Source organism: Lolium rigidum, chromosome 3 (genome assembly GCF_022539505.1).
Source record: "Lolium rigidum isolate FL_2022 chromosome 3, APGP_CSIRO_Lrig_0.1, whole genome shotgun sequence".
Taxonomy (NCBI): Eukaryota; Viridiplantae; Streptophyta; class Magnoliopsida; order Poales; family Poaceae; genus Lolium; species Lolium rigidum.
In genome coordinates this window covers 310,292,313-310,316,649 of record NC_061510.1, presented here as the reverse complement: position 1 = coordinate 310,316,649, position 24,337 = coordinate 310,292,313, and the positions used below count along the sequence as shown (strand labels likewise).

At 41.9% G+C, this 24,337-nt stretch overlaps 1 protein-coding gene, 1 long non-coding RNA gene and 1 pseudogene across 2 annotated transcripts; 1 reads left to right on the top strand and 2 right to left on the bottom strand.

Moving 5' to 3' along the window:
* Positions 1-1,651: 1,651 nt before the first annotated feature.
* LOC124703705 lies at positions 1,652-6,946 on the bottom strand (annotated as a pseudogene).
* Positions 6,947-8,079: 1,133 nt separating this feature from the next.
* Positions 8,080-10,216, top strand: LOC124699850. The gene is made up of 2 exons (XR_007001540.1): positions 8,080-8,174; positions 9,985-10,216. It is a non-coding gene; the product is annotated as an uncharacterized LOC124699850 (long non-coding RNA).
* Positions 10,217-11,053: 837 nt separating this feature from the next.
* Positions 11,054-16,940, bottom strand: LOC124703704 (putative disease resistance protein RGA4). Its single transcript, XM_047235928.1, has 4 exons — positions 16,639-16,940; positions 15,327-16,439; positions 11,699-13,687; positions 11,054-11,433 (listed from the first exon to the last, which is right to left on the bottom strand). The coding sequence occupies exons 1-4, from the start codon at positions 16,912-16,914 to the stop codon at positions 11,401-11,403; spliced, it is 3,411 nt and encodes a 1,136-aa protein (XP_047091884.1). The 5' UTR covers positions 16,915-16,940; the 3' UTR covers positions 11,054-11,400.
* Between the last annotated feature and the right edge of the window lie 7,397 nt (positions 16,941-24,337).

Here is a 24,337-nt window from a genome sequence, read left to right as displayed (position 1 = left end):
TCTCATATATTCAGCCCACCTAGTCACAGATCCTAGGAAAACTCTTGTAACTTTTATCACTATGGGGTGTTGTTTGTTAAATATGACAATCCTTGACAAATTCCAAGAATGCAGCCTTTCTTTTCCATGATGTTCTTTCACCACTGCCTAGTCTTGAACACTTAGTCCTACAGGCCACAGCTTAACTTACTGTTGAGTATGGATGCTTCGAATTTTGCGTCCTGCTTGCAAATGCAATGATTTCCGTTCCTTAACATGCATCGAAACTGTGCAAGTAAAAATACTGATCTATATAATCATCGCCTGTTTTTGGTACTGCTGTTGTTCTGTATGATTTTCATGTTTAACTTACCTGGAATGTAACCTTATTCTGCAGGCAACAAAAGCGGGAGTTGTGGTCCTTCGCAGCAAGGACACATCTCTTCTGAAATGAATTTATTGGAAGATCTTCTGGCTTAAGTTCCTTTTTTCAGCATTTTACCTAGTTATAAGAAACTCCCCACTCCTAGTGCTAGTTTTTGTGTTTCGCAGACAAAGGGGCATTCTACTTGATTTCTGTATAAATAACATCTTGTTAATCAGCACATATCATTCCAGTCTGACATAAAAACAGTGCCTGAACACTGACCGGTTTCATTGTATGGCTTTTGTGTGCAAAAAAGTGTGTTTTACTTCTTTTTTTTTCTATCATCGGAATCATGGTTTTTTCGCACATGAGTGCACATTCTGAGTGAGTTTGTAACTGAGAATCAAGTTAAATTGATGAATCCTCATGGAGTCTAAATTCCTTTCCTTCTAAACTCATACGTACTGTGTCACCGTGTGTTGATTATCAATTTCCCTGCAGCTTTCCCCCTCGTGAAATACTAGTAAGTGTGAGCTCTACAAACAAGGCAATAGCCAACTCAAATGCAACCGATTCAGCATACTCTTCTTCAGGTGAACATAGATAAAGGGAACTTAGCATACAGTAGAGGTGCCAGTCACATCACGATAGTTTGTAGCACGAGGAACAAGGTGCACTTCCTACAACCTTACTTAGCACGGATATCAAACAGATCCGGTTCAGGGCAACAGGTTGAAGAGGCGTGTCTCTTCTTGTGCAGGACATGCAGGGCAAGGAGGCCGTTGGGACGGGTGAAGTCGCCGCAAGCGACGCCCACAAAAACTCCAAAAACCCTGTACTAGTTGTTGCTGTTCCGTTGCAGTTGCACGGGGTCGTGTATCCGCAATAATGCTGAACCCATCAGCAGTTGCATGCATTTCACCAGGAACCATGGACAGAATATACTAGTATGGTACATTATATTGTCGTGTAAGCCAGCATTATATTCTGTAGCCGCTCCGCCAATCGTCCGTCGTCCTGGCCGGCCCCCTTCTTCAGAGTTCCAAACTTTTTTTTTTCTGAGAACAGAGGAGAAGCGCAAGACTGCAGACTGAACGCACGCCCTTCAAATGCCAAGTTAAATGCTTGGGCATGAAGCATCATGCAGATTTCATTTCAATTTTGACAATAACAAAACAACAGCAGAGTGGCGAAACAGAGGAGAGGCAATAGCAACAGAGTGGCGAAATAAAGTTAAGGTGGACAAACAAGAAGCGTTGTTCTTCTCCATGAGAGAACACAAGTGTTCATAGAATCGGTAACTACCTTGGCCGTTGGAGCTCCCTGCGTGGTATTTATTCAATATGAATGTTCGGTCTTCGCGCCGTAACTTTCTTCTCTCCCGCATGGGCGCCTTTCTCTCCGTTCGCAGCAAGGGTCAGATGAGGGGACAGCAACCGTAACCTGTCCCCATCATTAGCTAGTCCCTCCAGTTCAATTTGATATTCTACAAAATTAAATATAAAATGAAGGAAGTTAGTATAACCATTAGCAAGGATTCCATGCAAAAAATAGGAGTAATAAATATATGATAAACAGTATGGTAGGGCACGTACCTCAAGCTTCCTATGGTTCTCCACTGCGTTACACCACTTCTTTAATTCAGCGCTGCAGAAGAATATTTTCAGTTCTTGGAGGTTTGTGAGCTCTTGTATGCTCTCTGGTAGAGTCATGATGGCATTGCAGGATGTTATTTTCAGTTCCTTGAGCGACAGCAGTTCCCCTAGCCATTGTGGCAGTTGTATGAAGCTAGGACAATTAGACAGTGTTAATGATTCTAGCTTTGTGAGTTGCCTCATGTTATTGGGCAATTTCTCCAGGCTCTTGTGGTCCCATATTGTCAGTTCCTGAAGGGAGTGGAGGGCCCCAGATATCTCCGGTGAGATCATCAAATTAGTGCAACCCATGAGTATTAACTGCCTGAGGAAGAGTAGGCGGTAAAGAAAACCCCATTGATAAAGAGGCATGTCGCTGTCTCCAGCTGTCAGGCAATCAATATGTGACACCCTCTCCCGCTGTGGTAGGAGCACATTATCACCTTTCCTTATAGACCAAGATGCTGCTCTAGGAAGGTGTGGTCTTATCCTCAATTTAGGGCAATCATATATGTACACTTTTTCAAGCTCATTCACACTCAAGTATGAAGTGTCCCATTCTTCCAGGCTTTTCATACTGGCGAGCCTAATCTCTCGGAGGTTTGGTAGTTGGCCAAGGGGCGGTAGACTCTTGCAGTTTCGCATATACTGCATCGTCATCTTGACAAGATTAGGGAGATGATTGCTAGTACTCATTAGCCAATATGGAAAGCCAACACCACAGTAACCATCTATTCTAAACATCTTCAAAGTGGTTGGTGGCACTAGCTCCGTCAGCAACTCCATGTCATCCACAGATCTATTTGCACCGTTGGTCCACGATAACGTCAATTCTAGGATGGTCTGTTTCTTACTCAGATTTATACTGTGTGCCTCTTCTGGGGACTTCACATTTTCAAGCTGCCAGATGTTCAGCTCAGCAGGACTTGTCTGCTCAAGCAAATAGATGTTACTGCTAGTGTCACCTGCATACACAGAAAAGTACTGAGCCCTGGCACTTCTTGAGTACTTAATGTTATCTACGCACTCTGGAAAACTAATAATTTGGTAGCACTCAGTGAGCACCAGCTTGGCCAAGAGGCTTGCACTATCTGGTATTATAAGAGGATACCGATTCTCAGACAAATCCAGATGATTCATATTGGGAAGGGTGCATATACGGTCAACGAAACTCCCAGTATGATCCCTTGAGTTGTCAAAGATATATTGCAAGCAATTTGATAGCCTTAAATATCGGAGTTCAGTGAGATTGACGATGGCATCAGGCAGCCCTCTGATATATTTACATTCTGATAAATCCAAATGTTGCAGTTTGGTTAGGCCACACAAAGCTTTGGGTATTCCTAAAACATCACAGCAGCCTGACAAATTCAGATATACCAACTCTCTAATTTTCCCGAATGACAATGGGAGTTCTTTTAAGTTTCTACAACCTGATAAGTCAAGATGCATCAGACCTTTCATTTCACCAATCGACTCTGGCAATACTGTGAGATCCGAAGAAGAGATTCTAAGATAATTCAACTTCGACAGCATACCGATACCCTTGGGATTAATTCGAGCATCCCAACATGAAAAGCTAAGATACCTCAACTGCTTCAGTTGACCAATAGAATCTGTCAAATTATGAATATCATTTGTCCAGAAATCTAAGACACGGACGTGCTTAGCTGGTGAAAATGCATCAATGTTCGAAAGTTTGTCTGCAAAATGCAGTGACCTTATCTTTGCAAGTGAATTTGTGGATGACTTCAATGGCTTCCTACTACAATCTGTCAGCCATGCATAGCGGCAGTTGGGGCCCTCCAAGTTATATTCGTCAGCCATGACCGATCTTGCGAGGTCATGCACCAGGTCATGCATAGTGAACCGTGTACCATCTCGTCTTTTTTCCCAATAGTAGGCGTTCTGCAGGAATAACATAAAGTAGTGTAAGCCTTACAGTTTTCCCTATTAGCAACTGGAGAGAATAAAACAAGTGAATTGCTAACTGGATGTTATTCTTCATCCGCAATTTAAAGGCTACAACTCTATTGACTTTTTCATCTGATTTATTGCATTTTTACCTTTTCCCCTACGTCTACAGTTTCTTTTGTGATCTTCAGCTATTTTTCATCTAATCATTGTCAGTTTGATCTAATGCTTTTCCAGAGTATAAAACAAAGGTCCAATAACAAGTCAAATCAAAGACATGAACACTAATTTTTTAGGTGTATTTTGTACAGTCACGACCATTGCTGTAAAAAATGACTCAAGAGTTAATCTTAAATTATTGATATTCTTATTAACATACAACAATTAAAATAAGGAAAAAATCTACATATAACCGTAACATCTTGTCTCTAGACTACTAACATATTCCAATTAAAATATGGAATACAATGGGGAACAGTAGTATACCAGTAATAGGGTCCATCACCACTTGATGATAAGGTATGGCAAATTAATGAGACTGAGTAACAAACTGTCACTCCATAAGATATTAAAAACTTTAAAAGTTTAAAAAACCATTAACAACATACACTTAATGTAAGGATTCGAGTTTAGCAAACCAACCGCGATGAAACAGATTCGACTACTGCAGATACACAAAACTCAAAATCGCCCAAGTGTTCCTCGAGATAACAAATAAAATTATAACAAACTAATTATAAACAAAACTCTGCATTGGGAGGATGACTTGGAATCGCAAAGGCAGAGTCAGAGTCAATGAGGCTCGATATGATGCAATGCTACATTGTAGGGCCAATATTTTTTGCATCATGCAATATTCATCCTATGAGTAAAAAAAATAATGACATGTGAAGTCAAGAACTACAAACCGCAAGTAATCAAAGAGAAAATTTCAAGGGTTTAGTATTTTTCATGTAAATTTTTAAATATTTGTACTCTTTCCATACAAAAATGATCAGTCATTTGAAAAGGAAAGTAATAAAGTGGCTACTCCAACATAATGCATGGAAAGGTTTCGCGGAGAAATAATATCAGCAACTTTATAAAAAAAAATCATTATTTGAATAAAATAAGACAAGGATTATTTGTGTACGAATTGTGTGACTTACCTTTGAATGTTGAAGAAATGACATCTCCAGAAGCTCCCTAATAAAACTCTCACCGAGCTGCCAGGTAGAGAATGTACTGGATGACTCCATGAAACCAAGAGCAATCCATTGATGAATTAGACTATCACTAATTATGTGGTGTCCTTTTGGAAAGATTGCGCAATAAGCAAAGCATAACTTCAAGTGTGGAGGCATGAAGTTGTAGCTTAACAACAAGGATGCAAGCACTTCATGTGTTGACGATGTTTCTTTAGACGGAGATAGATTCCAGATATGGTTGGATCTGATGGCATCCCATACATCATATGTTTTGGATTTCAACATGTGTCCAAGTGATTGAGCAGCTAAAGCCACACCTCCACACTTCTTTGCAATTTCCTTCCCAATAGGCTCCAAGTGCTCTCTGTGCACATTTGATCTGACAAGGGAGGTAATTCGAATGGATCAACAGTGCCAATTTCTTTTGCAATGCGTTTTTCGCGTGTGGTAACCACAACTAGCACCTTAGTCGCCTCACCGTGCTTCAGCATAGCCTTCAATTCTTGTAGCTGAGAAGGATCCCTCTCCCATAGGTCATCCAAGATGATCAGGATCCTCTTACCAGTAAACAGCTCTCGAAGACGAGTATGAATACTATGCAAATCATCAGGTATCGGGCTCCCCGGTGATAGGTGTGATATTATGATGTTGCCAATCTTTTTCAGTTCAAATTTCTGGGACACATATACCCACACCTGAGAGTATTGTTTGAACTCAGAATCATTGAAAACTAATCTTGCCAAGGTGGTTTTTCCAATGCCTCCAATGCCACATATGGGAAGGATGGTGGTCCCTTGAGTGGTGCTCCCAGATATACGAGCTAAGATTTCCAGTTTTTCATCAGTCCTTCCAATGATTTCTGCTTCCTCCACATACCCGGCTGTCTCCCGGATATCAGGAACTTGCTTCTCCTCGCAGCGAGTTTCTGGTAGAACACGATAATTGTTGCGGTCATCTGCTATCTTTTGTAGGCGCTTTTGCATCTTTTTTATCTTACATGGCATCTTAATCTTATTCATCGTAGCTGCCCACTGCAACCGGCACACAATTTAATTTGTAAGCACCATGAAACTGTCACTATAAAAAAGTTTTCAGATCTAGTTCATTATGTAAATCAATCCAGTTCCGCCAGTTCATATCTTAGAAAAGAGAAACCCAGTTCATTGTTTGTTTCCGTTATCTAGTATGGACTCAAGTACTCAACACAGTTTGAACAAAAAAAAAAATCTTGGGCAACAGCAGCATTCAGATCCAGTTTGATGGCAACGAAATGGTTAGAATCTTTCATACCAGGTCGGTGTCATCTTCGAAGTCATCAAGCATGTCGGAGATGTCGTACATGGCGTCCTTAAGCCTCTTCAGCCACAGAACCGCCGAGTTATCCGTGACAGACCGCGTCTCGGCGTCGCTGAGCACGGCCTCCACCGACTCCAGCGTCATCTTCATCTTCTCGAGATCCTTCTTCATGTTCCAGTGCAGCTTGATCTCGCCTCCGATGGCGGAACTGATCTGTTTAATCACCAACTTGATGACGGCAGAGGCGACCATACCCCCGACTGCCACCATCGCCATGGCTCGTGTCTGTCGGGTTGGGATTTGTTATATACTGAAGCTCCAGTCCCTGTTAATCGACCATGATTACGTACCAAAGCATTAGGTAGAATCATGGCACGTCGAATCAATACCACGAGCTTGAGCATTTGCAGGAATGCAGGCAGACTTGCAGGTTTGCAAGAAAGAAAGTAGATAGTAAGAGGTGTACCTGTAGCCGGGTACTCCACAGATCCGGGCAGGCTGATGCCGGCGGCAGCGGGATCGGGTGCGGCGGAGGTGGCCGGACGGAGGCGAGATCCGGTGCGGCGGAGGCGGCCGGCTGGGAGGAGACGTCGAGAATGAGATTGAGCAAAGTCAAGTGGGCTGAGCAGGTGAAGTTTTATCTCAGCTGAAGGGGTTGACCGCGATAGGAAACTCCGTAGCCGCGTTGCTATTTCACAACCACGATGTTTTGACACGACATGTTCGATTGACATCAAAGGATGATTCTGTTATAACTGACGGACTCTTTTCACCCAGATCGGAGGACTAATTCGTCAGTTTCGCTGGTTAGTGGCTACTCCAGTGCTCCATTATCTGCCACTAGGGGACTTCAGGTTGATGCCTTCAGAGATGTGCCCGTTGAAACTCTTTGCAAATCTATCAGTCACGCTCTACAACAAAAACAACTGTTGTGTCTGATGTTTCTTCGTTTCAAGTGGACATAACAATGGCATAAGTTTCATGTTTTGCGAACCCATATAGATTCATGTCATCCAAACTGACAAACTGAAATACAAGGCCAGATCAATGGAGGGCAGAAGGAAATGGGAGCTGGGGGAGATTACTAGCCATGCTTTCCTTGAAGAAGTGATTTGTTCTCGTTAGGCATGTGGCTTCAGTATCAATGCTCTTGCCACTACGTGCAGAACTCGCAGTTCTTGCCCATCTTGAGATCAGAGTGGCTGTCAGGGAAAGATCACGAAGAATGGCGATAGCAACATAAGAACCTAGAAGCTTTCCTTCAGGCGCAGAGTTGGCGATAGCAACACTAGTAACAAGTGTATCGTATGCCGCTGCTGCTGGCGGAGGCGGGCGACCATCCTCCCCGGCGAGACCCAGGCCACCACCGGGGAACCACGCAGCTACCTCCTCCGTATCCTCCCCGCCCTACCCGATCCGACCTCCAAAGCGTGCGCTGCCGCTGCACTCGGGCGAGAGCCGTTCCACCCCCCGAGAGCCGAACCGGCCGCTTCCCGCCGCCATAAGCATCTCTGCTGCTTCCTCACGACATTCCTCTCGCTCAAAAGGCCCTGCGACGCGCTGCTGTTCCATTTCCCTGTCTCGCTACGGTTTTCGGTGATCGCTACGGTCTTCGTGAAGCTGATGACCTGTACCTGTTCGACCAAATGGTTCAATGTCTGTCCCCCCTTTTTTTAAATCTTATTCTGGAAAACCATGATCCAGGTCACAAGTTCCTGAGCAGTTCCTCCAAAGCCTGCCGCTGTCATTGATGCCAACAAGCATATAAAAATTTGAGTGCCATTGAACTCAAATTTTGTAAGTTTGCACACATTTCAGTTAGTATTAGCCTAGCTTGATTTATTTCTCAGAAGCTCGTGCAAATAGCTAGTTGAGTAGTAAAAACTATTGTGAAACCCAAGAGAAGAAGAATCTGTGTGGATTGTCATTCATCTCGACCCTCTCAGATTCAGGAAGATAATGGATAACTTTGTTTTTTTTTACAATTGAAGTTTAGGCACTCCAACGTTATTGCCTTATTGGCCTTCTCATTTCTTCCATCTACTATTGACAATTATGCTAATTGTGAGGAGGATAATAATTGATAAGTATAGTGCAGTTTGGTGAATTTTGCCTTAGGCTATGTGGGATAACATGCGCGCTATTGCTCCATAAGCTATGAACTTATATGTTGCAACCACAACAAAATACCTTATTGTATAGCAGCGATAGATTGAAATAGTTCTGGTTGCATATGGGCAGCGCACTAGCCTTCTATAGAATCTTGTGATAATTTGTTCCGGTGACAAATTCAAAGATATTTCTTGCAAACATGTGCAAATAGAGATGTTTCAGTGATTACACATTCCCAGTGCTAATATCTCTAACAGAGTTATGTGTTAATTGGAACTGAAAATAAATCTACAATTTTAGCACACAATTTTAGATGTGCGCGTGATCGCTAAAATAATTGGTCCGTTTGTCCTAAGAAAACTAGAACCTTGGTATTATTTGTCACAGAACATGAATGAAAGCAATAGTTTGAGGGAAAATATGTAACGAAAAATGAAAATAGCAAACCGGGATTGACTGGTTACTTGGGTCCTTGGCTTGTAATCGTCTGTTATTACTTGTAAATCCTTGTGCACAATACATGTCAATGTTTGCCTTATGTCTGAAGATCCTGCTGTAAACTATCACTTAAATTGTTCGCTGTGACCAAAATGTTAACCATTATGTATTAGTCCATTAGCCCTAGAATTATTATTTCTTTCATCTTGATTGTGAATTGTATCTTCATGTACAGGATGAATTTGCATTAGTTCATAATGGTTCCCAATTCTTGCCACTGGGCTTCTAATATTTAAAGTTTCTAAAATGTGTCAGCAACGCCCTTTGGAACTAATTCTCCACATAGAGTAGTTTATAACAATGCATTATGAAAGTTTGTCAGATTTGAGTATTTTTGTGGTCGGGATATATTAGGAAACGGAGTTGATGAATGATGCTTGGCCAACCAACGCGTAGTGAAGTGCTCGCTGTCAAGCAAAGTGATCTTATTTTGTCAAATTTATTTTACTACAAAATATTAATTCAAATTAAATATCTGCGACAAAACAAATGATCAGTTAATTAGACGTCACAATGATAGCTTTTAGCTCTATGTACCTTCTCTATCGGCAAAGTTTTCTGTTACGTGATACTTAAAAGGGTCAGAGTTTTAGTGTATCAATTTCCTAAGTATCAGGCACTCTCATATCTTCATCCCATTTAGTCACAGATCCTAGGAAAAGTGTTGTAACTTTCATCACTATGGGGTGTTGTTTGTTATGTATTACAATCCTTGACAAATTCCTAGAATGCAGCCTTTCTTTTCCATTGTATTGTTTTACTACTCCCTAGTCTTGAACACCTACAGTCCAAATGCCACAACTTAAGTTACTGTCGAGTATGGATGCTTCGAATTTTATGTCCTGCTTGCATGTGCAATGATTTCTGTTCCTTAGCATGCATAACTCTCCGAGTAAAACATACTGATTTTTATAAACATCACATTTTTTTTGGGTACTTCTGTTGTTCTGTGTGATTTTCATGTTCAACCTACCTGATATGTAACCTTATTTTGCAGATACAGCTCTTTTGAGATTAACCTATTGGAAGATCTTCTGGCTTAAGTTCCTGTTTTCATCATTTTACCAAGTTATAAGAAACTCCCCACTCCTAGTGCTAGTTGTTGTGTCTCAGCAGACAAGCAGGCAAACGGGCATTCTAATTGATTTCTATATAAATAACGTTCTGTTCATCAGCACATGCCATTTCAGTCTGATATATCATCGGAGTCATGCTTTTGTCTAGTTTCATTGATGGTTTTGGTGTTTGAAATTGTGTTTAATTTTTTTATATCATCGGAGTCATGCTTTTGTTGCACATGAGTGCACATTCCGAGTGAGTTTGTTACTGGGAATCCAATTAAATTGATGAAACCTTTGTTGTGATCTGCGAGTATTATTGTAAACGATGATCTGCAAAAAAGAGAGTAAATACTGTAGATGATAAAGTTAGAATGGTGCCATTGAATCAAGGTCTTCCTTCCCTTTTGAACTCGTACGTGCTGGAGAATGCTGTGTCACGGTGTGTTGATTATCATTTTCCCTGCTACTGCAGCTTTCCCCCTTGTGAAATATTATTAAAAGTAAACGTTATGTATCTGGCACCTTTACTGCAGCCTTCTCCCCGTACTTGGCATATAGTAGAGGCGCCAGATACATCACCATAACTTGGGTAAGCTTGTAGCACAAGTTGCCATGATGATTGAGAAACAAGGTGGCCGCTGACCCTGCCTGCCAGCCACGCCCACAAAACCCCCTGTAGCTATATCTCCTCTCCGGTAGCTGACATTGTGTGATGCAAGAAGTGTTGCCAACCATATTGTAAATTGTTGTGAACAAGCGCCTAAATTAAGTTGTGTGATGCAAGAAGTTAAACTGTTATTGCCAGGCATCTTCCTGGTAGCTACTGTGTGTCTGCGTTTGTCTTTCCCTAGATATGCTAGCAAATTGTAAACTCATTTAGCAACGTTGGTACGAAAGAGAGCATAGCATCTGGGTGCTGCTGCTGTTTCATTACAGTTGACTCAGGGTCTCCACCATGTTACATGTATCGGCAATACTGCTCAAGCCGTGAGCAGTTGCGTGTTCTACACCAGGAACCGTTTGTGCGTTTCATTTCAATTCTGACAGTAACAATAACAACAGAGTAGCGAACAGAGGAGGGACAACAGCAACGGAGTGGTTCAATAGAGATTAAGGAGGACAAACAGTTACAACTCTGACACTAAAACAGAAGCTCCTCTCTGGCGTGGAGCTCTCTGCGTGGAATTTATTCATATGGACATTTCTGTTCTTCTTCCATTGGAGCTCTCTGCGTGGAATTTATTCATACGAACATTTTAATTTTGCACTGCCTCCTCTCTGGTGTAGCCGCCGCCTTCTCTTCGTTTGCAGCAAGGGCCACACCAGGGGACATCAACCTCAACCCTCCCCCATCAGAAGAAATTGAAGTACCCAGTGCTGATATTCTACAAAATTAAATATAAAATGAAGGAATTCAGTATAATCATTAGCTACAATTCCAGTTCGTAATTTCCATTTGGGCAATAAAGAAGAATTATGATGCAACGGACATGTAAAATATAACGTTTCTTGAAGAAAAAAAAGAGTCCTCCATGAAACGAAGAACAGAAATGGAAGATGTGGTACTACGGTACATAGCATGGAAAACGTTCTCCGTGAAATAAGATAGGAGCAATAAATATATAATAAACAGTATGGCAGGGCATGTACCTTTTGTTCTATGTGAGCAAGCTTCCTCCGGTTCTCCTCTATGTTATACCACTTCACTAACTCAGGGTTGCAGGTGCTTATTTTCAATTGTTGGAGGTTTGTGAGCTGTTGTATGTTGTCTGGCAGATTCATGATGGCACTGCATGACCACATTTTAAGTTTCCTGAGCGACACGAGTTCTCCTATCCATTGTGGCAGCTGTCTCAAGCTAGGACATTCATACAAAGTTAATGATTGTAGCTTTGTGAGTTGCCTCATATTATTGGGCAATTCCTCTAGCTTCGCGTGGTACCATACTTCCAGTACCTGAAGGGAATGGAGGGCCCCGCACATATCTGGAGAGATCGTCAAATTGATGTTACTGCATTCAACAAGTCTTAACTCCCTGAGGAAGAGTAGCTGGTGAAGAAAACCCCACTGATGAAGAGGCATGTCGCTGTCTCCAGCTGTCACTGTCAGACAATCAATATGTGGCATGCTCTCCCTCTGTGGTAGGAGCACATTATCGCTTTTCCATATAGACCAAGATGCTGCTCTTGGAAGGTGTGGTCTTATCCTCAACTTGGGGCAATTTTCTATCTCCACTTTTTCAAGCTCATTCACACTGTCCTCACCACTCAAGTATGATGTGTCCCATTCTTCCAGGCTTTTCATTCTGACGAGCTTAATCTCTCGGAGGTTTGGTAGTTGGCAAAGGGGCGGTACACTCTTGCAGTTTGGCAAAGCCATTATCGTCAGCACGACAAGATTAGGGAGATGGTTGCTCATACTCATTAGCCAGTGTGGAAAGCCAACACTGCAGTAGCCCTCTATTTTAAATCTCTGCAAAGTGGTTGGTGGCACTAGCTCCGTCAGCAACTTCACGTCATCCACGGATCTATTTGCACCCTCGGTCCACGATAAAGTTAATTCTAGGATGGTCTGTTTCTCACTGAGATTTATAATGTGTGCCTCTTCTTGGGACTTCACATTTTCAAGAAACGAGATTGACAACTCAGCATGACTTGCATGCTTAAGCAAATAGATGTTACTGCAACTGTCACCTGCGCGCACAGCAAAGTCCAGCAACCTGGCGGCTGGCCCATCAAAACGAATGTTGTCCACACACTCTGGAAGCCTAATAATTCTGTGGCACCCATCGAGCACCAGCTTGCTCAGGTGGCTTGCACTATCTGGTATTATAAGAGGATCATAAGCATTGCCAGACAAATCCAGATGCTTCATATTGGGAAGGGTGCATATACGGTCAATGAGGTCCCTTGAGTTATCGCCATCAAAGTTATTATACTGGAAGCACTGTGATAGATTTAAATATCGGAGTGCGATGAGATTGATGATGACATCTGGCAGCCCTCTGAGTTCTTGACATAATTGTAAACCCAAATATTGGAGTTTAGTTAGGCCACTCAAAGCTTTGGGTACTCCTGAAACACTATAGCAGCCTGATAAATCCAGATATACCAACTCTCTCATCTCTGCAAATGACAATGGGAGTTCTTCTAGTCTCGAACAACCAGATAAGTCAAGATGCATCAGACCTTTCATTTCACCAATCGAGGCTGGCAATACTCTAAGACCATGGGAATGAATTGTAAGATAATTCAACTTCGAGAGCATACCAATAACCCTGGGCTTAATTGGAACCTTACCACATGAAAGGCTAAGATACCTCAACTGCTTCAGTTGACCAATAGAAAGTGTCAAATCATGCATACTGTCTATGCTTAAATCTAAGACACGAACTTGCTTAGCTAATGAAAATGCATCACTTTTTGAAACTTTATCTGCAAAATGCAGCGACCTTATTTTTGCAGGTGAATTTGTGGACGACTTCAATGGCATCCTACAATCTGTCAGCCATGCATAGCGGCAGTTGGGGCCCTCTAAGTTATATTCGTCAGCCATGACCGATCTTGCGAGGTCATGCACCAGGTCATGCATCATGAACCATGTAGCACCTTTTTTTTCACTATAATATTGGGTGTCAATCTGCAGGAATAACATACAATAGTGTAAGACTTACTGGTTTTCCCCTATTAGGAATTGGAAGTAATAAATAAATGAATTGCAAACTGAATTCTATTCTTCGTCTACAATTAAAAGTTTATAACTCTGCTGAGTTTTCCATTCAATTTATTGCATTTTTTACTTTTTTCCTACGTCTACAGTTTCTTTTGTAATCTCCAACTATTTTTTCTTCTAATCATTGTCATTTTCATCTAATGCCCTTCCACAATATAAAAAATTAAATAAGGAAATAGTCTACATAGAACTGTAAGACCTGGTCTCTAGACTACTAACATATTGCGATTTAAATATGGAATACAGTGAGGAACAACTGTATAATTGATTATGAGGTGCAGCAAATTAACGAGACCGTGTAGCAAATTGTGTCTCTCTCCATAAGATATCTAAAACTTTAGAAGTGGCTCAACACAACAGCTTGCATCGATTCACAATTAAGAACACATTTAAGTTGTTCAAAAACCATGAACATACACTTAATGTAAGGATTCGATATTATCAAAACAACCGCGACGAAACAGATTTGACTACCTCAGGTATACAAAACTCAAAACACCAACCATTCCTCGACCAAAGAAAAAAAAAGTAATAACAAACTAATTATAAACAAATCTCTGCATAAAGAAAATGAGTTGGAATCTCAGAGCGGAGTCAGAGTCAACGAGACTCTAGACTACTATCATATTGCAATTAAAATATGGAAAAAGTCTATATAGATCTGTCACATCTAGTCTCTAGACAACTATCGTATTGCAACTTAAATATGGAATACAGTGAGGAACAGTACGGGTAGTAGGTTCCATCGACAATTGATATGAGGTGCAGCAAATAAACGAGACCGAGTAAAATATTATGTCTCTCTCCATAAGATATTTAAAATTGTGAAAGTGGCTCAAGATGCCGTAGCAATTCGAATTCGTTCATGTTTCCAACAAGACTATAACTACCAGAGACATGGATGCAGCAACATGGAGAGAAATCAAAGCCACTATTTCCTGCTATTTTGCAGCGATTCACAAGTAAGAACACATTTAAGTTGTTAAAAAAACCCATTAACAACACATACTTAATATAAGGATTCGAGATTAACAGAACCACGATGAAACAGATTTGACTACCTCAGGTATACGAAACTCAAAAACATGAACGGTTCCTCGAGCAAAAATAAATAAATAATAATAACACACTAATTATAAACAAAACTCTGCATGGGGAAGATGAGTTGGAATTGCAGAGCTGGAGTCAGAGTCAACGAGGCTCTACAATATTTGCATCATGCAATATTTATACTATGAGTAAAAAATAATGATATGCAAAGTCAATAAATACAAACCTCAAGTAATTAAAGAGCAAATGAAAGTGTTTAGTATTTCGCATTTACATTTTTAAGTATTTATAGCCTCTTCATAGAAGCATGATCAAAGATTACAATGACACATGTACATTTTTAAATACCAGTCATGTGAAAACGGAGATAGTAAAGTGGTTACTCTAGCATAATGCACGAAAAGGTTTTGCAGAAACAAACTCTCAGTATCTACAAAAAATAATTATTTGAATAAAATAAGACAACAGTTAGTTGTGTAGGTATTGTGTAACTCACATTTAAATGTAAAAGAAATGACATCTCCAGAAGCTTTGTAATATAACTCTCACCGAGCTGCCAAGTAGAGAATGTACTAGATGGCTCCATGAATCCAAGAGCAATCCATTGATGAATTAGATCATTACTGTTCATGTTGTATCCTTTTGGAAAGATTGCACAATAAGCAAAGCATAACTTCAAGTGTGGAGGCATGAAGTTGTAGCTTAACAACAAGGATGCAAGCACTTCATGTGTAGACAGTGTTTCTTTGGACGTAGATAGATTCCAGATATGGTTGGATCTGATGGAATCCCATACATCATATGTCTTGGATTTCAACATGTGCCCAAGCGATTGAGCAGCTAAAGCCACACCTCCACACTTTTTTGCAATTTCCTCTCCAATAGGCTCCAAGCGCTCTTTATCCTGCCTTGTTTCAAACTTGCTTTTAACTTTTAGTATATGCCAACACATTTGATCTGACAAGGGAGGCAATTCAAATGGATCAACAGTACCAATTCCTTGTGCAATGGTTTTCTCACGTGTGGTAACCACAACCAGCACCTTGCTCCCCTGACCCTGCTTCAGCATAGCCTTTAATTCTTGTAGGTGAGAAGGATCCCTCTCCCACAGATCATCCAAAATGATGAGGATCTTCTCACCACTAAACAGATCTCGAAGACGAGTCTGAATACTATGAAAATCATCGGATATCAGGCTCCCCGGTGATAGTTGTGATATTATGGTGTTGCCAATCTTTTTCAGTTCAAATTTCTGGGACACATAGACCCACACCTTAGAGTATTTTTCGAACTCAGAATCATTGAAAACTAATTTTGCCAAGGTGGTTTTTCCAATGCCTCCAATGCCACATATGGTAAAGATGATGGTTTCTTTAGTGGTGGTCCCTGATATACAAGCCAAGATTTGCAGTTTTTCATGGGTCCTTCCAATGATTTCTGCTTCTTCCACATTCCCTGCTGTCTCCCGGGTATCAGGAACTTGCTTCACCTCGCTGCGTGTTTCTGGTAGAACACGGTAATTGTTACGGTCATCTGCTATTTTTTGTAGGCGCTTTTGCATCTTCTTCATCTTACGTGGCATCTTAATCTTATTCATCGTAGCTGCCCACTGCAAGTGATACAATTTGATTGGTCAGTACCAAGGAATTTTTACTATAAAATGGTTTCAGATCTAGTTCATTGTGCAAATCAATTTAGTTCCGTCAGTTCATATCTTAGAGAAGAGCAGCCCAGTTATATGTCAGGAAAAAAATCATAGAAAACAGCAGCATTCAGATCCACAATGAAATGGTTACAATCTTTCATACCAGGTCGGTGTCAGCTTCGAAGTCATCAAGCATGTCGAAGATGTCGTACATGGCGTCCTTGAGCCGCTTCAGCCACAGAAGCGCCGAGTTATCCGTGACAGACAGCACCTCGGCGTCGCTGAGCACGGCATCTACCGACTCCAGCGTCATCTTCATATTCTCGAGATCCTTTTTCATGTTCCAGTGCAGCTTGATTTCGCCTCCGATGACGGAACCGATCTGTCCAATCACCACCTTGATGACGGCAGAGCCGAGCATACCCCCGACTGCCGCCATGGCTCGTGTCTGCTGACTTGGGACTTGTTCTATAGTATTGATTGAAGCTCCGGTCCCTATTAACCAAAGCATCAGAATGTTCGCACGCTGAACCGATGCCACAATCTTGCAAATGCCTGTGTCAATTAATCATCCTTTCAAATTTGCAGGATTTCAGGCAGAACTGCAGAGCAACCAATGCCGCGCGTTGGCAAGGAAGAAGGTAGATAGTAAGAGGTGTACCTGTAGCCGGGTGCTGGACAGACCCGGGCGGGCTGATGCGGCGGAGGCGGTCTGATTCAGATGGCTATAGAGCAACTGAAGACTTCAGAGCAAGTCATGTGGGCTGAGGGCAGATGTGACCTGCCGTGCGCTTTCTCCGCTGGCCGGGCCCCTTTTTCATCAGTTGCTCGGGTGGCTTCGCTTTCGTTTTCGTCCATGGCTTCTAGGCATGTAAACCGATCGCACCGGATAATCTCTCTTCATATCTTTTACCATATTTTCTTTTGCCGAATTCGGAGAGGAGCAGATAATAACCGGATGTGTGCATTCGGATATGCAGATTATATCGGACTATGCATTTCGGATCGGGCGATGCATTTCAGACACCTAAAATATTCGCGCGTGTCCGTTTATGACGGCTTAAATGGTCGAAATCGACCGCGCCCCACGGCGACGCATTTTTTTTTTTTGGGTTTTGCCTTTTTAAACATAATAGTAATGAAAGGAAAATATAAAATATAAAAACTAACTCCTGCGCCTACTCCTCGTCGTCATCGTCGAGCACGACGAAATCCGGTACCTACCACGGCTAGTTGGCAACCGACGGAACATACGCTTACCGCCGGCGGTGGAGGTGGAAGTGGAGCCACCCATGGATTGTACGCCGTTGGTGGAGGTGGAGTCGGAGGCAGCGGTTGTGGGGCCGAGTTCTCGAGTGCCCGTTGCAGGGCCTCTTCCTCCGTGAGGTCCGGCGGCATGATGTCGGAGGCGTACCGGGGCAGCGGCGGCTGCACCGGTCGGTCCACCTCCGAGGTGAGGACGCCAAGCCTCTCGATCTCGTCACCGAGAAGTCAAACTTCCAGCCCTCCGCCACAGCCACCTGCCATTCGTGGAAAATGAAGGCGACGAAGTCGTCGCTTTCGTCATTGGCCTCCTCGTTGTGGTAGGCCAACGCGTCGCAGTCCTCGTCGTTGTCGTCCTGTGGAGGCACCGGCGGCTGTTGTGTTCGACGACGAGGCGGCGGTGGCTGCTCAAACGGGAAGTCTCGGTGGCCGAGTGATAACGCGTAAAGCACACGTCCGTTGGAAACACAAAGAGGAAAGTGTGATGCGTACAGCAGCAAGTTTTTCCTCAGTAAGAAACCAAGGTTATCGAACCAGTAGGAGTCAAGGGCCATGTGAAGGTTGTTGGTGACGGAGTGTAGTGCATCGTGACACCAGGGATTCCGGCGCCAACGTGGAACCTGCACAACACAATCAAAATATTTTGCCCCAACTTAACAGTGAGGTTGTCAATCTCACCGGCTTGCTGTAAACAAAGGATTAAACGTATGGTGTGGAAAATGATGTTTGTTTTCGAAGAACGATGAGAGAACGAGAGTTTGCGGTAGATTGTATTTCAGATGTAAAAGAATGGACCGGGGTCCACAGTTCACTAGTGGTGTCTCTCCGATAAGAAATAGCATGTTGGCTGAACAAATTACAGTTGGGCAATTGACAAATAGAGAGGGCATAACAATGCACATACATATCATGATGACTACTATGAGATTTAATCAGGGCATTACGATAAAGTACATAGACCGTTATCCAGCATGCATCTATGCCTAAAAAGTCCACCTTCGGGTTAGCATCCGCACCCCTTCCAGTATTAAGTTGCAAACAACAGACAATTGCATTAAGTATGGTGCGTAATGTAATCAACACAAATATCCTTAGACAAAGCATTGATGTTTTATCCCTAGTGGCAATAACACATCCACAATCTTAGAACTTTCTGTCACTGTCCCAGATTTAATGGAGGCATTAACCCACTATCGAGCATAAATATTCCCTCTTGGAGTTACAAGTATCAACTTGGCCAGAGCCTCTACTAGCAACGGAGAGCATGCAAGAACATAAACAACACATATATGATAGATTGATAATCAACTTGACATAGTATTCCATATTCATCGGATCCCAACAAACACAATATGTAGCATTACAAATAGATGATCTTGATCATGATAGGAAGCTCACAAGATCTAACATGATAGTAGTACATGAGGAGCATGGGCGGACGCACGTTATGCTGAGTGGGGGCACCTGCCCCCGCTCAAATTTCAGCCTCGCTATTGATACACAATACCAGCGAAGGAACGCCCCCACTCGACGCCCCCAGTCAAATCAACTCCGTCCCATTTGTAAGAGCCCAGGAAGAAAAGTAAGGTGGGCCGACCAATTTCTCACGTCGGGACGCTACAGCCTGCCTCCAATTTCTCACGTTGATGCGAACTCCGCCGCTTCCGTTCTCGAATAAGCGACTAGCGTTAGTCGCTTGACTTCGTGGAGATTTCGACGACCGCCCTCGCCTCCGTCAGACGCCAGTCCGCCAGGTTCCAGCGCCGCCGGCCAGCCGCCTCGAGACGTATCGCAGCAGGCTCATCCCCAAATATACCTAAGGTAAGCACTAAACACAATTGGATGAACGGAACATTTTAATTAGGGCTCTTCAATGTTTAAATAATCTTCTTTAATCTGATTCTTATGATCTACTCCATGTCAAATCTGACCGCAACTCGCAAGTGGTGATCTTCTTTAAATAAGTAATTCCCCAAATCCTGAAACTGGGCTAAGGCTGACACTGAAACAAAAAAACCCAATTATTTTTGGAATGCAATGCGGCAAGCCAATCTGGTACCTATGTTGCCCGGATACGGCGATACGGATACGGATACGGATACGGCGATACTGCGATACGGCAATTTTCCGAAAACACGGATACGGGGATACGTTTATATATGTATAATAAACATTAATTACATATATATACTACTATTTTTTTGTACAAAATAAGAATTATTATCAGAGTATGTAGGAGTACCTTTATATGGTTCGCCAAAAATGCTCGACAACTGGAGTCGCGCAACCCTCTCTTAAGTCACTTCTCCACCTAGGTGTCAAGTAGCAATTACATTACAGAAATAGTTTGATAGTAGATGGTAGTTAGTAGATACTCCATAACTTAATAATCTGACCAGTTCACAATGCAAAAGACAACACGAACTATGGACCAACATCTGAACTCCGGCGTTGATGAGTTGGCCATTGGTAAATGCTAAACTACAAGAAGCGGAAGTAGCTAGGTAAGGCATCGACGCCGGCGTAGCCCAGCAAGACAACACGAACTATGGACCAGGACCATGAAGAATCAGAGAATGAGTGGAGATGGGATCACGGGAGGAGGAGAAATTTACCTAACCTGCAGTCCGGCACACGTACAGCAGCAGGCGGCGGAGGGGGCTGCTCCACGGCTGGATTCCTTCTCCGGTGAGCCGGTGAGGCAGCGCAGGCCGCCGGCGATCAGTTTGTGCAGCGGCGGCGAGACCCTAGGTCTGAATACGAATCATACGATCAGGAGTTGAGGACGAGAGAAGGGGCTGCCGTTCTGGTTGCTTTATACGTTGACTCCTCGATTAGGGTATTTTCGTATCCCTAACACGTATCCCAGTGTATCCCTCACGTATCCGATTTATTTTATTAATTTTTTAAACGAAAAATCGGCTGATACGGCTGGGATACGTATCCGGCGCCGTATCCGCGTATCCGATCGTATCCAACCCCTGATACGTGAATTTTGGGCCGTATCCGTGCAACGTAGTCTGGTACTATTTCTTGTTGTGTGATTGCCTGCTCCTGAAGTCCTAATAGCAAAGTTCGTATCAGAACATATACTGTTGGTGTTTAGATGATTTGGCAGGGAATAAGAAGCACTAGACTGTGAAGAAATATTTGATAAATAAACCAACAAATGTCAACAACACCACAAGAATTAGGGGCCTGTCAGGAGTTTAATTAGCACTTTTTTGTTCGTCTTCGCAGGTAACAACATTTATTTGCAGGACAAAATTATTCTCTTTTGCAACATATGTACTATTTGGACCTCTAAATCTTTTTTTTGTCCGGATTCAGTTTATTTAAACTCCCGTGTTACTATTGGATAAAGTATCTTATGAATTACGAGAAAACCGCTATATATAACACACTTCCCTCATTTTCTATGAATAAGGAGCACGCGCTTTACCAAAAAACAATTGACCATAAATTAGTCCAACCATATGAGAATTATTTGATGAAAACTTGTTATCATTAGCAATTTTTTTCAATACAAATCCAATGATTTCAATTTTATACAATATAATTGAGATATTTTTGCTCAAATCTCTGGTCGAAGATAAATTTTGAAAAGCACGTGTGTCGTAATCATTAGAATAGAGGAATATTTAAACGGTTGAAATTTTATGTGTTGTGACTTCCATATACACGTGCGCCCCCAGTCCTTTTTTTTCTGGGTCCGCCACTGATGAGGAGAAGACAACCATCTAGCTACTGCTATGGACCCATAGTCCAAGGATGAACTACTCACACATCAGTCCGGAGGTGATCATGGTGATGTAGAGTCCTCCGGGAGATGATTCCCCTCTCCGGCAGGGTGCCGGAGGCGATCTCCAGAATCCCCGAGATGGGATTGGCGGCGGCGGCGTCTCTGGAACTATTTCCGTATCGTGGCTCTCGGTAATAGGGTTTTCGCGACGGAGAGTTTAAGTAGGCGGAAGGGCAGAGTCGGAGGAGGCACGAGGGCCCCACACCACAGGGCGGCGCGGGCCCCTCCTTGGCCGCGCCGCCTTGTGGTTTGGCCACCTCGTGGTCCCACTTCGTATGCTCTTCAGTCTTCTGGAAGCTCCGTGGAAAAATAAGACCCTGGGCGTTGATTTCGTCCAATTCCGAAAATATTTCCTTTGTAGGATTTCTGAAACCAAAAACAGCAGAAAACAGCACTGGCTCTTCGGCATCTTGTCAATAGGTTAGTGCCGGAAAATGCATAATAATGATGTAAAGTGTGTATAAAACATGTGAGTATTGTCATAAAAGTAGCATGGAACATAAGAAATTATAGATACGTTTGAGACGTATCAAGCATCCCCAAGCTTAGTTCCTACTCGCCCTCGAGTAGGTAAATGATAACAAGGATAATTTCTGAAGTGACATGCTATCATAATCTTGATCAATACTATTGTAAAGCATATGAGATGAATGAAGTGATTCGAAGCAATGGTAAAGATAATGATTAAACAATCGAATCATATAACAAAGACTTTTCATGAATAGTACTTTCAAGACAAGCATCTATAAGACTTGCATAGGAGTTAACTCATAAAGCAATAAATTCTTAGTAGAAAGTTTTGAAGCAACACAAAGGAAGATATAAGTTTCAGCGGTTGTTTTCAACTTCAACATGTATACCTCATGGATAATTGTCAACACAAAGTAATATGATGAATGCAAATAAGCAAGTATGTAGGAATCAATGCACACAGTTGACACAAGTGTTTGCTTCTAAGATAGAAAGAAGTAGGTAAACTGACTCAACATAAAGTAAAATAATGGCCCTTCGCAGAGGGAAGCATGAATTACTATTTTTGTGCTAGAGCTTTTCATTTTGAAAACATAGAAACAATTTTGTCAACGGTAGTAATAATTCATATGTGTTATGCATAAGACATCCTATAAGTTGCAAGCCTCATGCATAGAGTACCAATAGTGCTCGCACCTTGTCCTAATTAGCTTGGATTTACATGGATTATCATTGCATAACATATGTTTCAACCAAGTGTCACAAAGGGGTACCTCTATGTCGCCCGTACAAAGGTCCAAGGAGATAGATCGCATTTGATTTCTCGTTTTTGATAGATCTCAACTTAGGACATCCATACCGGGACAACATAGACAACAGATAATGGACTCCTCTTTAATGCATAAGCATTCAACAACAGATAATATTCTCATAAGAGATTGAGAATTAATGTCCAAACTGAAAGTTCCACCATGATTCATGGCTTTAGTTAGCGGCCCAATGTTCTTCTCTAACAATATGCATACTCAAACCATTTGATCATGATAAATCACCCTTACTTCAGACAAGACGAACATGCATAGCAACTCACATGATATTCAACAAAGGTGTAATAGTTGATGGCGTCCCCAGAAACATGGTTACCGCTCAACAAGCAACTTATAAGAAATAAGATACATAAGTAACATATTCAATACCACAATAGTTTTTAAGGCTATTTTCCCATGAGCTATATATTGGAAAGACAAAGAATAGAATTTTAAAGGTAGCACTCAAGTAATTTACTTTGGAATGGCAGAGAAATACCATGTAGTAGGTAGGTATGGTGGACACAAATGGCATAGTTTTTGGCTCAAGGATTTGGATGCACGAGAAGTAATCCCTCTCAATACAAGGCTTTGGCTAGCAAGGCTGTTTGAAGCAAACTGAAGTATGAACCAGTACAGCAAAACTTACATAAGAACATATTACAAGCATTATAAGACTCTACACTGTCTTTCTTGTTGTTCAAACACCTTAACCAGAAAATATCTAGACTTTAGAGAGACCAATCATGCAAACCAAATTTCAACAAGCTCTATGGTAGTTCCTCATTAATGGGTACAAAGTACATGATGCAAGAGCTTAAACATGATCTATTTGAGCACAACAATTGCCAGGTATCAAATTATTCAAGACATTATACCAATTACCACATGAAGCATTTTATGTTTCCAACCAAATAACAATGAACGAAGCAGTTTCAACCTTCGCCATGAACATTAAAAGTAAAGCTAAGAACACCAGTGTTCATATGAAACAACGGAGCGTGTCCCAAACAAAGAATGCTAGGATCCGATTTTATTCAAACAAAAACAAAACAAAAACATACAGACGCTCCAAGTAAAGCACATAAGATGTGACGGAATAAAAATATAGTTTCACTAGAGGTGACCTGATAAGTTGTCGATGAAGAAGGGATGCCTTGGGCATCCCCAAGCTTAGATGCTTGAGTCTTCTTGAAATATGCAGGGATGAACCACGGGGGCATCCCCAAGCTTAAACTTTTCACTCTTCTTGATCATATTGTATCATCCTCTTCTCTTGATCCTTGAAAATTTCCTCCACACCAAACTCAAAACAAACTCATTAGAGGGTTAGTGCATAATCGAAAATTCACATATTCAGAGGTGAAATAATCATTCTTAACACTTCTGGACATTGCACAAAGCTACTGAAAGTTAATGGAACAAAGAAATCCATCCAACATAGCAAAACAGGCAATGCAAAATAAAAGGCAGAATCTGTCAAAACAGAACAGTCCGTAAAGACGAATTTTTCAGGGGCA